Consider the following 22,152-nt stretch of genomic DNA (forward strand, 5'->3'; position numbering starts at 1 on the left):
AAGAAAAATTTATAATAGGAGTAAATTAGAAAGTTGCTTAAAATGTCATGCTCAATCTGAATCATGAAAGAAAATTTTTGGGTACAGTGTTCCTTTAAGCAACTTTCTAATTTACTCCTATTATCAATTTTTCTTTGTTTTCTTGCTATCTTTACTTAAAACACAGGAATGTAAAGCTTAGGAGCCGACCTATTTTTGGGTTAGAACATGGGTTATGCTTGCTTATTAGTTAGCTGAATGTATTCACCAATAAGCAAGCGCTATCCAGGGTGCTGAACCTAAAATAAACTGTCTGCTAAGCTTTACATTCCTGCTTTTTAAATAAAGATAGCAAGAGAACAAAGAAAATTGCTAATAGTAGTAAATTAGAACGTTGCTTACAATGGCATGCTCTATCTGATCCATGAAATAAAAAAAATTGGGTTTAGTATCCCTTTAATGTATTTTTTGTTTTAATCTGGTTTTCATGCATAACGAGTCTGGCCATTCCTAGGGCCTTTATATTCAGTTTATAACTGTTTGTGTGTATTTTTATTAGTTATTTTAATGCAATGAGGGAAGATCTATATTATAAAAGATATTATAGAGAACACAAAAAGCAGCAGCACTTGTCCAAATCCTTAAAGTTTAAAGTGGAAAGGGTGAGGGAGAGGGAGAGTTGAATGGGTTTATAAATCAAAATTATTTCTTATTACTTTTAACCCTTAAAGGAAGCGTCATGTGAAACGCACGTCAGGGGCACTTTCACGAGGTTATGGAACCTCTATTTTAGAAAGCTGACTCAGTAATATTAGAATAGCACTTATGTTATGATCTACAAAAACAGTGGCAGTTAAACGTTAATCAGGTTTCCGCTATAGAAGAGACCTTTTTGTAGTTTAGTCTGATAACTTTTTTATTTGCTAACTTGTTGGTTCCCTATATAGCAGGAGCTGGAACTTGTTATTTAACAACAATTGAGGATCCCTAATATGAGAGGGTTAAATTACCACAAGTTGCAACATTTGTAACTAAAAGCCAAACAACATTGTAACCATTATTCGTGTATGAGATTGAACTACCAGTATATTTATACGTCGTGTCCTTGAAATTATTTAACAGACATATCCAAGCACACGAATATATACATTTTATTTGCTTATTGTTTACAATGATGAGGCGCTTTTTGTAAAGGCTAACAAATGAATTAGATATTCCATTTCGCTACTGCCTATAACAATTTGTTTACCTCCAAGGGTTAATTATTTGAATAAACACATATATTATATGTATCTCTTGTGAGTAACAAATTAGAATTTAATCTGTGCATTCCAGATCATTTCATTATCTGAGTTCCAGCAAGTTTTAACAGTATGTGTGTGTGTGTGCATGAGTACCAGTCCTGCTGGACTCTTATTATTTTGTTCTCCCAATAAAGTTATTTTGTGTAAAGGGGTATGCCTGTGATATTTGACAATATCTGAACCTTTTTCTGTTAATCTGAGAATATTTTAATAAGTGGGTTTGAAGTATTTAACTAGTCCAGTAACCTGCAGTCTTTTCTTTGTGCTGCAAACTTCTTTGCATCCCTTTGTACATCCAAATCCTTAAAGGTAAGTTTATTGAGTACAGAGAAAAACATAATTTATGCTTACCTGATAAATTCCTTTCTTCTGTTGTGTGATCAGTCCACGGGTCATCATTACTTCTGGGATATTATCTGCTCCCCTACAGGAAGTGCAAGAGGATTCACCCAGCAGAGTTGCTATATAGCTCCTCCCCTCTACGTCACCTCCAGTCATTCGACCAAAGACCAACGAGAAAGGAGAAGCCAAGGGTGTAGTGGTGACTGAATTATAATTTAAAAAATATGTACCTGCCTTAAAAAACAGGGCGGGCCGTGGACTGATCACACAACAGAAGAAAGGAATTTATCAGGTAAGCATAAATTATGTTTTCTTCTGTTATGTGTGATCAGTCCACGGGTCATCATTACTTCTGGGATACCAATACCAAAGCAAAAGTACACGGATGACGGGAGGGATAGGCAGGCTCATTATACAGAAGGAACCACTGCCTGAAGAACCTTTCTCCCAAAAATAGCCTCCGAAGAAGCAAAAGTGTCAAATTTGTAAAATTTGGAAAAAGTATGAAGCGAAGACCAAGTTGCAGCCTTGCAAATCTGTTCAACAGAGGCCTCATTCTTAAAGGCCCAAGTGGAAGCCACAGCTCTAGTGGAATGAGCTGTAATTCTTTCAGGAGGCTGCTGTCCAGCAGTCTCATAGGCTAAACGTATTAAGCTACGAAGCCAAAAAGAGAGAGAGGTAGCAGAAGCTTTTTGACCTCTCCTCTGTCCAGAATAAACGACAAACAGGGAAGAAGTTTGGCGAAAATCTTTAGTTGCCTGCAAGTAGAACTTGAGGGCACGAACTACATCCAGATTGTGTAGAAGACGTTCCTTCTTTGAAGAAGGATTTGGACACAAGGATGGAACAACAATCTCTTGATTGATATTCCTGTTAGTGACTACCTTAGGTAAGAACCCAGGTTTAGTACGCAGAACTACCTTGTCTGAGTGAAAGATCAGATAAGGAGAATCACAATGTAGGGCTGATAACTCAGAGACTCTTCAAGCCGAGGAAATAGCCATTAAAAATAAAACTTTCCAAGATAACAATTTTATATCAATGGAATGAAGGGGTTCAAACGGAACACCCTGTAAAACGTTAAGAACTAAGTTTAAACTCCATGGCGGAGCAACAGTTTTAAACACAGGCTTGATCCTAGTTAAAGCCTGACAAAAGGCTTGGATGTCTGAATTTTCTGACAGACGCCTGTGAAACAAGATGGACAGAGCTGAAATCTGTCCCTTTAATGAGCTAGCCGATAAACCCTTTTCTAAACCTTCTTGTAGAAAAGACAATATCCTAGGAATCCTAACCTTACTCCAGGAGTAATCTTTGGATTCACACCAGTATAGGTATTTACGCCATATTTTATGGTAAATCTTTCTGGTAACAGGCTTCCTAGCCTGTATCAGGGTATCAATAACCGACTCAGAAAAACCACGTTTTGATAAAATCAAGCGTTCAATTTCCAAGCAGTCAGCTTCAGAGAAGTTAGACTTTGATGTTTGAATGGACCCTGAATCAGAAGGTCCTGTCTTAGAGGTAGAGACCAAGGCGGACAGGATGACATGTCCACTAGATCTGCATACCAAGTCCTGCGCGGCCATGCAGGCGCTATTAGAATCACTGATGCTTTCTCCTGTTTGATTTTGGCAATCAATCGAGGAAGCAGCGGGAAGGGTGGAAACACATAAGCCATCCTGAAGTTCCAAGGTGCTGTCAAAGCATCTATCAGAACCGCTCCCGGATCCCTGGATCTGGATCCGTAGCGAGGAAGTTTGGCGTTCTGGCGAGACGCCATGAGATCTATCTCTGGTTTGCCCCAACGTTGAAGTATTTGGGCAAAGACCTCCGGATGAAGTTCCCACTCCCCCGGATGAAGAGTCTGGCGACTCAAGAAATCCGCCTCCCAGTTCTCCACTCCCGGGATGTGGATTGCTGACAGATGGCAAGAGTGAGACTCTGCCCAGCGAATTATCTTTGATACTTCTATCATTGCTAGGGAGCTTCTTGTCCCTCCTTGATGGTTGATGTAAGCTACAGTCGTGATGTTGTCCGACTGAAACCTGATGAACCCCCGAGTCTTTAACTGGGGCCAAGCTAGAAGGGCATTGAGAACTGCTCTCAATTCCAGAATGTTTATTGGCAGGAGACTTTCCTCCTGACTCCATTGTCCCTGAGCCTTCAGAGAATTCCAGACAGCGCCCCAACCTAGAAGGCTGGCGTCTGTTGTTACAATTGTCCAGTCCGGCCTGCTGAACGGTATCCCCCTGGACAGATGTGGCCGAGAAAGCCACCATAGAAGAGAGTTTCTGGTCTCTTGATCCAGATTCAGAGTGGGGGACAAATCTGAGTAATCCCCATTCCACTGACTCAGCATGCACAATTGCAGCGGTCTGAGATGTAGGCGTGCAAAGGGAACTATGTCCATTGCTGCTACCATTAAGCCGATCACCTCCATGCATTGAGCTACTGACGGGAGTTGAATGGAATGAAGGACACGGCATGCATTTAGAAGCTTTGTTAATCTGTCTTCTGTCAGATAAATCTTCATTTCTACAGAATCTATAAGAGTCCCCAAGAATGGAACTCTTGTGAGAGGAAAGAGAGAACTCTTCTTTTCGTTCACTTTCCATCCGTGCGACCTTAGAAATGCCAGAACTAACTCTGTATGAGACTTGGCAGTTTGAAAGCTTGAAGCTTGTATCAGAATGTCGTCTAGGTACGGAGCTACCGAAATTCCTCGCGGTCTTAGTACCGCCAGAAGGGCACCCAGAACCTTTGTAAAGATTCTTGGAGCCGTAGCCAATCCGAATGGAAGGGCTACAAACTGGTAATGCCTGTTTAAGAAGGCAAACCTTAGATACCGGTAATGATCTTTGTGAATCGGTATGTGAAGGTAAGCATCCTTTAAATCCACTGTGGTCATGTACTGACCCTCTTGGATCATGGGTAAGATTGTCCGAATAGTTTCCATTTTGAACGATGGAACTCTTAGGAATTTGTTTAGGATCTTTAAATCCAAGATTGGCCTGAAAGTTCCCTCTTTTTTGGGAACCACAAACAGGTTTGAGTAAAACCCTTGTCCTTGTTCCGACCGCGGAACCGGATGGATCACTCCCATTAATAATAGATCTTGTACACAGCGTAGAAACGCGTCTTTCTTTATTTGGTTTGTTGACAACCTTGACAGATGAAATCTCCCTCTTGGGGGAGAGAATTTGAAGTCTAGAAGGTATCCCTGAGATATGATCTCTAGCGCCCAGGGATCCTGGACATCTCTTGCCCAAGCCTGGGCGAAGAGAGAGAGTCTGCCCCCCACTAGATCCGGTCCCGGATCGGGGGCCCTCGGTTCATGCTGTCTTTGGGACAGCAGCAGGTTTACTGGCCTGCTTGCCCTTGTTCCAGGACTGATTAGGCTTCCAGCCTTGTCTGTAACGAGCAACAGCTCCTCCCTGTTTTGGTGCAGTGGAAGTTGGCGCTGCTCCTGCTTTGAAATTCCGAAAGGGACGAAAATTAGACTGTCTAGCCTTAGCTTTGGCTTTGTCTTGAGGTAGAGCGTGGCCCTTACCTCCTGTAATGTCAGCAATAATTTCTTTCAAACCGGGCCCAAATAAAGTTTGCCCCTTGAAAGGTATACTAAGTAATTTGGACTTAGAAGTTACATCAGCCGACCAGGATTTTAGCCACAGCGCTCTGCGTGCCTGAATGGCGAATCCTGAATTCTTAGCCGTAAGTTTGGTTAAATGTACTACGGCCTCCGAAATGAATGAATTAGCTAGTTTAAGGACTCTAAGCCTGTCCGTAATGTCGTCCAGCGTAGCTGAACTAAGGTTCTCTTCCAGAGACTCAATCCAAAATTCTGCCGCAGCCGTGATCGGCGCGATGCATGCAAGGGGTTGTAATATAAAACCTTGTTGAATAAACATTTTCTTAAGGTAACCCTCTAATTTTTTATCCATAGGATCTGAAAAAGCACAGCTATCCTCCACCGGGATAGTGGTACGCTTAGCTAAAGTAGAAACTGCTCCCTCCACCTTAGGGACCGTTTGCCATAAGTCCCGTGTGGTGGCGTCTATTGGAAACATCTTTCTAAATATTGGAGGGGGTGAGAACGGCACACCGGGTCTATCCCACTCCTTAGTAACAATTTCAGTTAATCTCTTAGGTATAGGAAAAACGTCAGTACTCGCCGGTACCGCAAAGTATTTATCCAACCTACACATTTTCTCTGGTATTGCAACAGCGTTACAATCGTTGAGAGCTGCTAAGACCTCCCCTAGTAATACACGGAGGTTTTCCAATTTAAATTTAAAATTTGAAATATCTGAATCCAATCTGTTTGGATCAGAACCGTCACCTACAGAATGAAGCTCTCCGTCCTCATGCTCTGCAATCTGTGACGCAGTATCAGACATGGCCCTAGAATTATCAGCGCACTCTGTTCTCACCCCAGAGTGATCACGCTTGCCTCTTAGTTCTGGTAATTTAGCCAAAACTTCAGTCATAACAGTAGCCATATCTTGTAATGTTATCTGTAATGGCTGCCCAGATGTACTAGGCGCCATAATATCACGCACCTCCCGGGCGGGAGATGCAGGTACTGACACGTGAGGCGAGTTAGTCGGCATAACTCTCCCCTCGCTGTTTGGTGAAATTTGTTCAATTTGTACAGATTGGCTTTTATTTAAGGTAGCATCAATACAGTTAGTACATAAATTTCTATTGGGCTCCACCTTGGCATTGGAACAAATGACACAGGTATCTTCCTCTGTATCAGACATGTTTAACACACTAGCAATAAACATGCAACTCGGTTACAATTTTATTTAATAAAACGTACTGTGCCTCAAGAAGCACTAAACGATTAAATGACAGTTGAAATAATGAACTGAAAAACAGTTATAGCATCACTCTTAACAAACAACACAACTTTTTAGCAAAGGTTTGTTCCCATTAGTAAAATAACACTAATTAAATTTTAAACAACGTTTTAAATCACAGTCACTATATAAGTCTCACAGCTCTGCTGAGAGAATCTACCTCCCTTCAAAGAAGTTTGAAGACCCCTGAGTTCTGTTAGAGATGAACCGGATCATGCAGAAAAACTGACTGGAAATTTTTGATGCGTAGCAAAGAGCGCCAAAAACGGCCCCTCCCTCTCACACACAGCAGTGAGAGAGAAACGAAACTGTCATAATTAACACAAGCAAACTGCCAAGTGGAAAATAATGCCCAAATACTTATTCACTCAGTACCTCATTAATGCAAACGATTCTACATTCCAGCAAAAACGTTTAACATGAAAAATACCTAATAAAAGGTTTAATGTACTTTTACAGAGTAATTCCGGTGAAATACCATCCCCAGAATACTAAAGTGTAGAGTATACATACATGTTCATTATAACGGTATGGCAGGATTTTTTCATCAATTCCATTCAGAAAATAACAACTGCGACATACCTCAATGCAGATTCAACTGCCCGCTGTCCCCTGATCTGAAGCTTTTACCTCCCTCAGATGGCCGAGAAACAGCAATATGATCTTAACTACTCCGGTTAAAATCATAAGAAAAACTCTGGTAGATTCTTCTTCAAACTCTGCCAGAGAGGTAATAACACGCTCCGGTGCTATTGTAAAATAACAAACTTTTGATTGAAGTTCTAAAAACTAAGTATAATCACCATAGTCCTCTCACACCTCCTATCTAGTCTTTGGGTGCAAGAGAATGACTGGAGGTGACGTAGAGGGGAGGAGCTATATAGCAACTCTGCTGGGTGAATCCTCTTGCACTTCCTGTAGGGGAGCAGATAATATCCCAGAAGTAATGATGACCCGTGGACTGATCACACATAACAGAAGAAATAAAAATCACAACTTTTACATGACTAAGGGCTGAGACCCGAAAAGTTGTGATTTTTGTTTTCTCTGTACTCAATAAACCTACCTTTAAGGATTTGGACAAGTGCTGCTGCTTTTTGTGTTTTCTGGATTGTCTGGAGTGTCTCCCTCCTGGCAGCTTGCACGGCCTGGTGTTTGGACATACATAAGATATTATAGAGAGCAAATATAATCTGTGCAAAGAAAACGGGAAAGTCCAAGGGGGCTAGAGAGTGTGATGGAGAATACCCAAGAGCGCTGTCACTAGACGAGACAAGGTAACTTCATGAATCTACAGGGAAGTATGCAGTAGTTGTATATAAAAGAGGCATGGTAGCATAAAAACAAAGTGATCTCTCTTATTACTTTTCATTTTCAATCAAATTGCTATCTTTTATTGTGTGTTCCACCCCTTTAAAAAAGAAAATGTATGCTTACCTGATAAATGTCTTTCTTTCCGGATACGGTGAGTCCACGGTTTCATCAATTACTGTTGGAAATATCACCTGCTCACTGCCTTAAATAATATCCTAACTAGGATATATGTATGTCCCAATAATAAATTGCAGGAACCCATTAAAGTGCCTCTTTTTAAACTCCCAACCTGGAAGATAAACAGCACTTACCTGCATCTAGCCGTCTGACAGAAGGACAGCTGACCCAGCTTGAGAGGAAGCCACTCCTGACAGAGGCCTGTGGAAGAAGAAAAGACAGAGTAAGCCTACTCTGGCTTTCTATACAGGGGCAGCAAAGTGCTAGGAAACGCAGTGAGGCCCACCCCACAAGTTCCTAACTGCTTGAAAGCCACCACTGCCCTACTGAAGAGGCCAACGTGGAGTACGGCTAGACCCACACTTGAGAGGAAAGATCAGAGCAAACCTACTCTGACTTTCAAAATAATAAAATCTTGATTGAAGAGAGACAATCAGACATCAAAACTTCACCTCCTTCTTGCACCTCAGGCAAAGAGAATTACTGGGGGTTGTGAAAAGGGAAGAGATACTTAACAGTTTAACTGTGGTGCTCTTTGCCTCCTTCTGCTGGCCAGGAGTGATATTCCCAATAGTAATTGATAAAACTGTGGACTCACCGTATCTTAGGAAAGAAATTAGTTTCTCTGATGCTACCTAGAGAGGCCACAAAGCAAATTTCTAACCTATGTTTGGCCTCTCTGTGGAGAATGGGACAAGCAAGAGGTGTTTCATGTTCCTTTAAGACTTAAATAGTAGATTTGGTTGTATTTTCTAAATATCCTCAAATTAACAAACGTTTCTTCCCCCCCCCCACCCCCCACAAAAAGCACTGGACTAATTTTTCGCAAATTGTTTTTGTTTGTAGCAACTGAATGAACTTTAAAAGAGACAGTAAAGTCAAAATTAAACTTTAGTTCATTGGATAGAGCATGAAATTTTAAACAACTTTCCAATTTAATGATTAATAATTACTATTTTTTTTAGTTCTCTGGATATTGTTTGTTACAAAGTAATCCCATGTAAGCTCAGGAGGGTAGTTGTGATTGCAACAATGTTTATAGCAATGTTGTACAAAACATTATAGCCACAAAGTGCTTAAGTCACATGCACGCTCCTAAACTATCAGCATACCTAGGTTTACTCTTCAACAAACAAGAGAACAAAGGAAATTTGATAATAGAAATAAATTAGAAAGTTGTTTGAAAATGTATGCTCTATCTGAATCATGAATGTTTAATTTTGACTTCAATGAATTTGAAGTCATTTTTTTTTTTATTTTGTTATTTTATTTTTTAAATGCATGTTCTGGTGCTGAAAGGAAAAACACAACCTTTGTGCACAGTGATGCACCGCAAGTGTAAAACCAAACAGACTGTGGTATCTGTTCCTATCAGCCAGTGCGAAATCAATCCCACTCTCTATTTGTACACAAATGTGTGCTTCCCTTTTAAAAATAGATATAAAACCATTCAAGTTAAAATATCTTTGCATCCAAAAAAAATTAAAATAACGCTTATCGGAAAGCCAAATTTTTCCTGATTCAGATAGAACATGCCCTTTTAAGCAACTTTCTCATTTCTTCCTATTTTCAATTTTTCTTTGTTCCCTTGATATCTTTATTTGAAAAATCAGGAATCAAAACTTAAGAGCCGGCCCATTTTTGGTTCAGCACCTGGGTAGTGCTTGCTGATTGGTTTGCTACATTTAGCCACCAATTAGCAGGAGCTACCCAGGTTCTGAACCAAAAATGGGCCGGCTCTTAAGTTTCGATTCCTGCTTTTTCAAATAAAGATATCAAGGGAACAAAGATAAATTGATAATAGGAGTAAATGATAAAGTTGCTTAAAATTGCATGCTCTGAATCATGAAAGAAAAAAAATTGGTTTAGTATCCCTTTAATAATAATAATTATTATTATTATTATTTTTTTATTATTAGTTACTATAAAGAACACTTTTTGTTGTTGTTTTTTTAAAAAACAAAACAGAAGACTATGCCACAGTTTAAATTTTCAACCAGACATAAACCGGGACATTACTGGGTTTAACTTTTTATTAAGATGAATAAGAACTTTGTACTACCCCCCACACACACCTTAAAGGAACAGCAAACACCTTGAGATTTTTATACAAAGTATTTTACTTATGTGTAGTAAAACAACTTTGTAATATACTTGCCCCATTTCAAGTCATTTATATTTGTAAATTGTGGATTTTAAAAATGCTCAGAGCTGTAAATGCAAAGCTGTGGTCCTTTAAGGATGCTAAGTTATACAAAAGCACACTCCACTCTGAAACAGGCTGAATTTATGCCTGAGTTAGAACATTGCTCTGATAATAATAATACAGTGGCAACAACTGGGGCAGGAGAGTGTTACTTCTACACACAAGATGCACATCATTTTAAAAATGGTGGCTTGCTGACGGGAAAAAAGGGAAAAATTCCAGGGGGGCATTTAACCTTTCTCGCCCCTCCGCGCTCTGGACATACGTGGTTATGCTTCTACGAATTACCATGTTTTGTTGAGACTCTACATGCACACAATGGCACAACATGAATTTATCAATTGATTAACTATATTTTAAAATACTTTGTATTATTCAGTAGTGGTTTACAGTGGTAATTAGAAAATCATTACGAAATAAATAAAGTTTAAAAATGCAGGATTACTGCCCATACATACCAAATGAAAGAACATGTGGAACTGGTACTTGAATAGTCCTGAGATTATTAAGGAAAAATTCACATTCCATTGTAAACTAAAAAAAATAAAACATATTTTATTATCATGTTAAATTTTAAAAGGTGCATTAGACATTAAATAAATGCTAGTGAGAAAGATGTATTCAAAACAAAGATTAGCCAGAGAATACAATGCAAATGTAACGTTTAAAATTTAGTTCATAGTGAAAACAAATAAAGTTTAATGTTTTACTGTTTATAAAGCAAAGGGTAATCAAGGGTTCCTTTTTCTAACCTTCTCTGCTGAGGTCAGATAGGGACAAGTGGTCACTAGAGTGTGCGAACAAAGGTTGTGTGAAATTTAGCAGTGTAAGGTCCTGAGTCTGCACTTCTAATTCCAACAAGAATTGGACAGCCCACCGTTTTTAGAAACAACTTACAAGAAAAGGGGACAAAATGAAAGTATGTTTTTTAGTATACACAATTAAAGGGACATGAAACCCAATTTTTTTCTTTTATGATTCAGATAGATTTGATCTTTTATTGAAGAATCAGCAATGCACTCCTGGGAGGTAGCTGAACACATTTGTAAGCCAATTAAAATGGGCATATAAATTCAGCCACCAATCAGTAGCTAGCTCCAAGCTCCTGAGCCTATCTAGATATCCTTCTAGCAAAGGATAACAAGAGGATGAAGCAAATAAGATACTAGAAGTAAATTGGAAAGTTGGAAACGGTATGCTCTATATAAATTATGAAAGAATTTTTTGGGATTTCATGCCCCTTTAAACATTTTAGATTAAATATCAAAGTGTTCCATGTCTCCTTAATTCAGAAAAAAAAACACAAATGTAATTAACATTAATGTTTAGAATCTTTGAAACTATAACAAAAATATAAATCAAATCTTTATTGCATTAACATATGTATTAATACTTACTCTAAGAAATAGATAAATACTTTATCTTAAAACAATTACATTTATACTAATATAATATATATATATTTGCAAAAAGAGATTAGTTACCGTGCTCCCATTAGTCGCAGGTAGGTGGAGAACAATGTGTGATAAATTCTGATATTCCTTAAGGTTTAAGGTCACAATCTATTAAAAAAAGAATGAAAGAAACCATTTATTTCACTTAACCCTTTACGGACTACACATTATTCTGATTTCACAAAGGAATTTTGAAAATGTAAGAATGTACACAAATCTATCCAAACTCATTTAGGTTGGCAAAATTATCAATTAAAAAATACTTGTACCAAAAAACAAAATGCAATTGCTCACAGACACAAAATCTACAAACCCTGACAACACATCAAATCGAAGCTAGTAGTTCATGGCAGAGGATCTTTGTTACTACACATAGTTCAAATAAGTATTATCATGCCCTTTTAGCTATAGTTTGATGCATCTGAATGGTTAAACACAGCACAAATGACTAGTGATGTGATTTATTGGTCATTGTTATGGCAATCAGCTAGCAGGACAGAAGCAGGAAAAGCCACTTGCCCCATTTTAGTGCAAGAGCACACAGCTAGCAGACATGTGCCTGCAATCTAGCAGGTAGATTACTGGTTGTGCATTCGTATTTTAACGCTGAAAAAAATGTTAATTTCAGATTTAAAAAAGCACCGCAGCCATTACAAGTCTTGTCGGTATATCTGTACCGCAAGCCTTTTAGCCTGTAAAGCAACGTCAGTCCCACACTAAATTTTTTCATAAGACTTCCATAGCGCAGCCATTACGAGTTTTGCAGTGAGGCTAAAAAGCTTGCGTTACACCCTATACCGACAAGATCAGTTTCACAATCTAAAAGAAGTAGTTATGAGTTTTACGCTACAAAACTGTTACATAAACTCATAACTGTCACAAAGTACACTAAACACCCATAAACTATCTATTAACCCCTAAACCGAGGCCCTCCCGCATCGCAAACACTATATTAAACTTATTAACCCCTAATCTGCCGCTCCCAACATCGCCGCCACTAATAAAAATTATAAACCCCTATTCCACCACTCCCAGACATCGCCACTACTATACTAAAGTTATTAACCCCTAAACCGCCACCCTCCCACTTTGCAAACAATATTTAAATATTATTAACCCCTAATCTGCCGTCTGCCCACATCACCCCCACTATACTAAAGTCATTAACCCCCAATTCCGCTGCAACTATAATAAACCTATTAACCCCTAAACGGAAAGCCCCCCACAACGAAATATACTAAATAAACCTATTAACCCCTAAACTGAAAGCCCCCACATCGCAATAAACTAATTTAAACTAGTAACCCCTAAACCTAGCGCCCCCCTAACTTTATATTAAAATTTAAATTTCCCTATAGGACATGATACCCAAATGTTAAAACACTTAAACAAAGTGATGCAGCATAGCTGTAAAAAGCTGACTAGAAAATATCACCTTAACATCGCTATTTAAAAAGGAAAGATATTTTACCTCAAAAGTTCCTCAGTAGCCACATCCCATTGTAAAGGACTTCTAAGCAGCAAATCAGTATGTCTGTCCCGGGACAGCTAAGGGAGTGAGCTTTGGGAACACTCATCTCCATATTCAGTTTAAGGAAGTTTACTATGAAATCTCATGAGAGTTAAGTGAAATCTCATGAGATCACAGTAAAAGAGTTCATGACCTCAGCACTGTTGATGCTGATTGGCTGCTGTTTATTTCTTCATTTTTTTTTTTTTTTTACCTGCAGCTGGGCAGCTGCTGATTTTAATTTCTGTGTAAAAAGTTACTCTGCTGAGCTGAGGAAATTGTGAGGTAAAATATCTTCCTTTTTTACATAGAGATGCTCAGGTGATATTTTCCTGTCAGCTTTTTCCAGTTATACTGCATCAGTTTCAAGTGATTTAGCATATGAGTATTATGTCCCTTTAAATTAAAACTTACCTGTCAAATTAAGAAAACTAAGATTAAAACTAACAATTAAACTAATTATTAAACTAAAATTAAATTAAATAAACTATATAACACATTAAAAAAAATCCTAACACTACTCTAAAAATTACAAACTAATTACAAAAAATAAAAAAAAAGATAATTTACGAAAAATAACAAATGAAATTAACAAAAACGAATTACACCTAATCTAATAGCCCTATAAAAATAAAAAGCCCACCCAAAATAAAAAAAAACCCTAGCCTACAATAAAAGGGCCTCTTGTAGGGCAATTGCCCTAAGTTAAACAGCTCTTTTACCTGAAAAAAAAAAAAAGAAACCCCCAACAGTAAAACCCACCACCCAAACAACCCCCAAAGTAAAAAAAAAAAATAACTAACAAAAACCTAAGCTACCCATTGCCCTGAAAAGGGCATTTGTATCAGCATTGCCCTAAAAAAGTGCATTTAGCTCTTTTACGAAAAGCCCAAACACTAAACTAAAAAAAAAAAAACACCCAAAAAACATTAAAAAATCGTAACACTAACCCCCGAAGATCCACTTACAGTTGCTGAAGTTCCGCTTGAAGGATCTTCATCCAGACGGCAGGCGGCTCCATCCTCACCCTGTCGGCGCGGAGTGGGTCCATCCTGAAGACATTCGGGCGCAGAGCATCCTCTTCATAGGTTAATATAGTTTAATTTAGTTTGTTGAGATGTGGGGGGCTGGCGGTTTAGGGGTTAATAGCTTTATTTAGTGGCGGCGATGTCGGGGAGCGGCGGAATAGGGGTTAATAGATTTATTATAGTATGGGCGATGTTGGGGTGCAGGGGAATAGGGGTTAATAACTTTAGTATAGTGGAAGCGATATCGGGAGCGGCAGATAAGGGGTTAATAGCTTTATTTCGATGGCAGCGATGTCGGGAGCGGCAGATTAGGGGGGTTTAGACGTGGGATTTATGTTAGGTTCAAACATAACTTTTTTTCCCCATAGACATCAATGGGGCTGCATTACGGAGCTTTTCGTTCTGCAATCGCAGGTGTTAGGTTTTTTTTTTCTGACACCTTCTCCCCATTGATGTCTATGGGGAAAGCGTGCATGAACACGTCAAAACAGCGCTTGAATTGTGTGTGGTATGGAGCTCAACACAACCATATCACATGCACAAGCCGGCTGTTTGAAAACTTGAAATGGCTGCGCTATAGAGGGTGAAATAACGCAACTTTTGCTGCGTTTGTTAAATTCCCTATAGCACGCATAACTTGTAATCTACCTGTATGGTAGCCACCTGTTATCTAGAACAGGGTTCTTCAAAAGTTTTCTCCAAAACCCAGTGCAATGATACCACAGAGACGGCCTTTAAGGGCTTAGAAATTAGCATATGAGCCTACCTAGGTTTAGTTTTCAATGAAGAAAACAAAGCAAATTTGATGATAAAAGTAAATAGGAGGGGGCATAGCTTAGCAGCTCAGGAAGATGGCCATAGCTCTAACTTTAACATAGCTCTGAAGCATCCAGTGCTGTTATCCTAAATAGACCAGTTTTTGGCGACAACAATAGCCTTGACAAGATGGTAAACCAGCTATAAGAAGTGAGAGCTACGAGACTGATCTCGATTTTATTATAGCTCACAGGCGGGAGTCGCAAGAGACACAGACAACCAAAGAGGGCCCGATAGCAGCCGTGCACACTAAAACTGCACCATAAGGCTGTATTATCACTGCAGGGGCGCGTTTTAACACTCATTGCAGCTCTCAGAAATGGAGGAAATTGATATAACCCTACAGCATCTATTGAAGGGACAGGAGCTAAATATGGCGACTCCAAGCTCTTGTGGAAATGGCAACTAAGGGAAAAGTCTACTCTGAGAACTCGCTGGAAGGGGAAACGGACACTGTGGCGCTGTTGCAACCCAACCTAGTTGTAGTCGGGCAGTCACTTACAATTGGAGCTACTGCCTTTCCAGTGTGGGATTCACCTCGGGCGACTCTCTCTGAGCTTGTTGTCCCTACCCGGAGGGAAGTGGCAGGTCTTGTGGAGTGGGGCGATGAAGTATGCCCTTATTATTTTTCTGCATTGCTGGAGTGCCGAAGCTTATCTGGGGATATATGGGGTCAACTTGATGTGCCGGCTTTAAGGGGGGACTGTGATGATCCTCCGGGGACCTGCGACTAAGTTTCGAAGGGATATCACACGGCCCCACAGATCCTGTCCCACTTTCACTAGTTCAGAGACTTATTGCTCAAGTTCTGGCCTTACACGGATTTGGCCCCATTGATTCTCGGTCTGGCATTGGGTGACATGACATTTACATCTATGGAGATATCAGTACATCTTCAGAGTCTTACATAGACTAATCACCATCTTCCTGCTGCATATTTTTGTTTTATTTTTTTTGGTTGTTGTTGCTACCTTGACATACTAGCATTGCTTTATTTCTTAAAATGTATAGCTCTCTTTGGTACTTTATACAGCTGTTCTTCTGCTGTCAGCAGCCGGGACTGCAGATCTGAACAGGCCTGTTTGTGTTAACATTTATTAATGAGAGCAGTTATGGGTATATGCTATGTTTCTTCCGCTTGCTTATTTATATTTTATCGACTCCCATATTTGTAGGACCTATTAGAACTCTTTGTGGCTGATGCCTCCTTAGCTCCTAAATTATCTCACTTAGGTTGTAAGACAACTAGTATACATATAACTCTTTTGACTAATCTAGAGCTGCTGTATTATTCAGATGAGTCACAAAAGCCACCTCTCCTGGTAATCAATAATGCCATAGTTGCATCAAAGTTTAGCTTGGGAGTTTGTTTGTATAGCTTATTTTTTCTAGTTTCGAACTATATCTGTGCTGGCTAAAGACATACAGTGCCTTGCTCATCTATGCCTTTTTGGGCATCAATAAAATAATTGCTTAACCTACCTTCACAACCTACAGATATGCACACATTAGCTCAAAAGTAGTACCCACCTGTCCTGTTTAGGTAACTAACAGATATGGCTATCTTGGGTTTTAGTATATATGTTTTTTATATGCCAATCTTATAATTAGAATATTTTTCTCTTACTAACTATGTTATAATTCTGACTCTGGTTTTGACTTGTGCAACTAAGTGATAAATTATTTTAATATTCCTAGAGATCCTACAGTGACTTGTGTAATCTAAATAGTTCTATTTATGAATGGGCTACTTACTATAGTGATTTATCAGAATGGCTTTTGTTCTATGATACCTGCTAAGTGGGGTATTTGAAGCCTTACATGTGTTATCTGGCCAGTGTAATGTAAATACCTCTGTACTTGAGGGTACCAATTAAATACTCCCTATGGATAGATGATAGATAGATATATATATATATATATATATATATATATATATATATATATATATATATATATATATATATATATATATATATATATATATATATATATATATATATATATATATATATATATATATATATAAAGTGCACTCCTAACTTCCACAACCAGGCCTTGGGTGCAGCAAAAGTAATATCCAATATAAGTAGAAGGAAGCGCACTCCAAAGGACTTCTTAAATATATTCACCTTTATTTTGTAAACGTTTTCGAGCTTATACAGCTCGTCCTCAGACAGGCAAAGTATGAACAGTTACACTTACCACCACCGTGACTAAATACCCATCATACCGCAACGTCACGCTCTACACGTTGGACACCCCCCTAAAAGGGGAGCGGTCGGCCGTGTCAGTGCGGCGAAGCAATATACACCCCAGTGACATATAAATCATTGTACTAAAAACAAGTCAGCTGTAAGTGACAGACACAAAGCAGGACTGATCAACTAGTAATACAATTGTAGATCGGCAAACAAAGTGCCGTGATTGCGTCACCATGGTGACAGTGTAGCAAACACATCCATTGGTCAATATATATAAGCCAATTAGAGCGGGCAATAGCATACAGAGCTGTCAGAACACAAAGAAAATGATAATAAGCAGCAGAGCAAACATAATATGTGTGATCGTCAGGTTGAGAGAGATCAGAGCGATTGTGACGGGTACTCAGCAACCCGATGGCACAATTAAAGTATAATGGTTCTGAGCTCGCAAAAAACCAACGGTCACCATAGTAACCACAAAGCAAAGGCAGAAATAGGTGAAAGTATCCAACCAATAAGGGAGAAAACAGCATAGTAGGAGAGACCGTGCATAAGATACCTACACATAAAGTAGCTAAAAATGTGATCGCCGGTATGTGGGAGTTCAAACAAATAATTAATAAAAGAGGGCAAACATCGTCCCTGTATTGTTTGCACAAGGCAAAAAGTTTGAGCCCACACATAATCCACGAAATAAGAGCAGAAATAGAATATCACCAGAGACAACCAAAAAGATAAAGAGAGGACCAAAAGACACATAGTGTAGAACATAGTATATATGGAATATTTAATGAATAACCTTAGAGGAAAACCATGTATCTACTGATATAAAGCAAAGCGTTACAAGTAACCATGGAAACCAACCAGGAGACTAGAGGGAGAACTAACAGAGTCACATAGACAAACTGAAATATATAAATATATATAGAATCCAAAAAGACAAAAGGGAATAATTAAAGGGTAACATAAGGAATGGAAAATGATAAGGAAAATATAAAAGAAAAAGAATGAGAGGGAAATGACTATAAAATAATATGGCAAAATGGTCAGTATTGAGAAAAAACGAATAATAGAAATTACAGAGATTTACAGAATAGATGGTGGCTCTCAATAAGGCATACTAGTGTGTCTAAAGGAACACCTGCCAATCAAGGAATGCATTGAGTCCCTTTGGTGTGACAGTTTCCAGCTTGAACATCCAGCGGGATTCTCTTTGAAGTAGTAGTTTGTTGCGATCACCTCCCCTATTTAAGGGTGGGATATGATCTATTATGGTATATTTCAGATCGGCAACCCTGTGTTGACAATCCAGGAAGTGCCGTGCTACCGGCTGTTCAGATTCTCCTCGTTTGAGAGCAGTCCGGATGGCGGAGCGATGATTCGCCATCCGCGTTCTCAGATCATCAGAAGTCTTACCCACATAGTACAGACCACAGGGGCAGTGTAACAAGTACACAATGTAGGTCGTAGTACATGTAAGGCGGTACTTGTGTTTATAGATCTGACGTCTGTGTGGGTGCGTGAAAGATGACCCCGTAATCAACCCATTACAGGTTACGCATCCCAGACAGCGGAAGACTCCTGTTTTTTTATTTTTCTCAAGCCAAGTTGTTTGGCGGTAGCAGTCCATTGGATCTGTTTTGATCAGAAAGTCCCGCAGGGATCTAGATCTGCGGAACCCCAATCTAGGTGTTGACATTTGTGTAAATGGAAGAGATTTGTCAGACTTCAGGATACTCCAATGTTTCTGAAGTACCCCTGTAATAGCATTCTTGTCTCCCGTATACGTGGTGACAAAGGTCATCCGTGGGTCAGTCTTTTCTTTAAGTGATCTTGAAGTCAGATCTAGAGTGGATCGCTGTGCAGATATCAGGTCCTCAGGATATTCCCTCATCCTGAACCTTGATGACATGTCGTCCAGTTGTTGTAGTTTGTTCTCCTCCTCGGTGTTGTTCCTAGCGACTCGTAACAGTTGGGACTTCGGCAATGATCTTTTCGTTGATGGAGGATGGCAACTTGTATAATGTAACACCAGCACCAGTATCTTGAATATCAATACTTTTTATTAGAGGTTACATTAAAAGCAGCAACGTTTCGTGGTGAACCCACTTAGTCATGCTGATTGTATCACATTGTTTCAAACAATTTATATCTTCCTTTGGCGCCAACCGGCTTCAATTTTGGTAGTTTTACACCCCCTAGTGGTTATCCAATGCAATGTGTATACAAAATGTTAAAAACAAAATGTACCTGACTAAACAGATTACATATGGCAATGATTAATGTATAAATAGTTTTACCATTATTGTACATACTTATATTGTCACTGATATTTAACATAATTATGCTAACTTTCCAGTTTTCAATGTCTTATTATAATGTAATCTCAATAATGTAAACGCATAGGTAAAATACCCTTGTTGTTTGCAACTTATCATAGTGAAACTTTTTATAGTAAACTTTTTTCGCATACAGTTATACTTTGAGTGATAAGTTTAAAGTTGCCCCATCATACGCCAACCTCTACATGAATGAGTTTGAGGAGCGCCAAGTATATGAAAATCATCTATTTAGACAGTACGGAACAGTATGGTGGCGCTACATAGATGATGTGTTTGGCGTGTGGTGGGGCAGCATTGGAGAACTAGAAGATTTCACAAGAGAACTCAATACTATGGTAAGAGGCTTACAATTTTCCTTGACATATAGTGAAGAGAGTATAACATTTCTTGACACTAAGATTACTAAAGGACAGAATAGACTCGACATAGATATCTTTTCTAAAGAGACTGATAGGAACACCTTATTGGAATATAACAGCTTCCATCCAAAAGGCCTTATTAACTCATTACCCAAGAGTCAATTATTAAGGGTACAGAGAATAGTAAACACACCAGAAGTTAAGAATAAAAGGCTGTTGGAAATGTCAAATAAATTTAAACAAAGAGGATACCCTACACAACTGTTGAGTCAAACAATTAAAGATATCACTACACCTAGGGCATTCAAAGAAAAAAACAAAAAACAAGACAGACTAGTATTTGTGTCACAACATAGCTCACATAGCCAAGCTGTAGCAAAAGCTATAAAAAAGCATTGGCATATACTTAAGGATTGTAACCCCAGTATTGAACAGTTCAGGGATTACCCTTTAATGGCATATAGGAGGGTAAAAAACATCCAAGACCACCTTATAAGAAGCGATGTGGGATCAGAGAGAAGGGATACACAAACATACATGCAAGCAAAAAGAAATGGCTGTTACCCCTGCCTGGGATGTGTCAGTTGCAATTCAGTCATAAAAGGTCCAAACTTCTATCATCCACACAATGGCAGACGTTATGACATTAGGGGATTTCACACTTGTGATACTAGCTATGTAGTCTATCTCATAAAAACAGAATTTATGTTTACCTGATAAATTACTTTCTCCAACGGTGTGTCCGGTCCACGGCGTCATCCTTACTTGTGGGATATTCTCTTCCCCAACAGGAAATGGCAAAGAGCCCAGCAAAGCTGGTCACATGATCCCTCCTAGGCTCCGCCTACCCCAGTCATTCGACCGACGTTAAGGAGGAATATTTGCATAGGAGAAACCATATGTTACCGTGGTGACTGTAGTTAAAGAAAATAAATTATCAGACCTGATTAAAAAAACCAGGGCGGGCCGTGGACCGGACACACCGTTGGAGAAAGAAATTTATCAGGTAAACATAAATTCTGTTTTCTCCAACATAGGTGTGTCCGGTCCACGGCGTCATCCTTACTTGTGGGAACCAATACCAAAGCTTTAGGACACGGATGAAGGGAGGGAGCAAATCAGGTCACCTAAATGGAAGGCACCACGGCTTGCAAAACCTTTCTCCCAAAAATAGCCTCAGAAGAAGCAAAAGTATCAAATTTGTAAAATTTAGAAAAAGTGTGCAGTGAAGACCAAGTCGCTGCCTTACATATCTGATCAACAGAAGCCTCGTTCTTGAAGGCCCATGTGGAAGCCACAGCCCTAGTGGAGTGAGCTGTGATTCTTTCAGGAGACTGCCGTCCGGCAGTCTCATAAGCCAATCGGATAATGCTTTTAATCCAGAAGGAGAGAGAGGTAGAAGTTGCTTTTTGACCTCTCCGTTTACCAGAATAAACAACAAACAAAGACAAAGTTTGTCTGAAATCCTTAGTAGCTGCTAAGTAAAATTTGAGAGCACGAACTACATCCAAGTTGTGCAACAAACGTTCCTTCTTTGAAACTGGATTAGGACACAAAGAAGGCACAACTATCTCCTGGTTAATGTTTTTGTTAGAAACAACTTTTGGAAGAAAACCAGGTTTAGTACGCAAAACCACCTTATCTGCATGGAACACCAGATAAGGAGAAGAACACTGCAGAGCAGATAATTCTGAAACTCTTCTAGCAGAAGAAATTGCAACCAAAAATAAAACTTTCCAAGATAATAACTTAATATCAACGGAATGTAAGGGTTCAAACGGAACCCCCTGAAGAACTGAAAGAACTAGGTTGAGACTCCAAGGAGGAGTCAAAATTTTGTAAACAGGCTTGATTCTAACCAGAGCCTGAACAAAGGCTAGAACATCTGGCACAGCTGCCAGCTTTTTGTGAAGTAACACAGACAAGGCAGAAATCTGTCCCATCAAGGAACTTGCAGATAATCCTTTTTCCAATCCTTCTCGAAGGAAGGATAGACTCTTAGGAATCTTAACCTTGTCCCAAGGGAATCCTGCAGATTCACACCAACAGATATACCAAATAATGTGGTAATTTTTCTGGTTACAGGCTTTCAGGCCTGAACAAGAGTATTAATAACAGAATCTGAGAACCCTCGCTTTGATAAGATCAAGCGTTCAATCTCCAAGCAGTCAGCTGGAGTGGGTCGAACGGACCTAGAACAAGAAGGTCTCGTCTCAAAGGTAGCTTCCATGGTGGAGCCGATGACATATTCA

The 22,152-nt window shown here is 39.2% G+C and overlaps 1 protein-coding gene across 1 annotated transcript in view; it reads right to left on the bottom strand.

Annotated features, from left to right (window-relative positions):
• PGAP1 (post-GPI attachment to proteins inositol deacylase 1) overlaps positions 1 to 22,152 on the bottom strand; it is a 703,705-nt gene that overhangs the window by 445,807 nt on the left and 235,746 nt on the right. Inside the window, exons 14-15 of the mRNA XM_053698557.1 lie at positions 11,672 to 11,749; positions 10,646 to 10,721 (exon numbers count right to left, since the gene is read on the bottom strand). Coding sequence (XP_053554532.1) covers positions 10,646 to 10,721; positions 11,672 to 11,749 — 154 coding nt within the window. The remainder of the gene's footprint in view (positions 1 to 10,645; positions 10,722 to 11,671; positions 11,750 to 22,152) is intronic.

Source organism: Bombina bombina, chromosome 1, assembly GCF_027579735.1.
Source record: "Bombina bombina isolate aBomBom1 chromosome 1, aBomBom1.pri, whole genome shotgun sequence".
In the NCBI taxonomy this organism is placed as follows: Eukaryota; Metazoa; Chordata; class Amphibia; order Anura; family Bombinatoridae; genus Bombina; species Bombina bombina.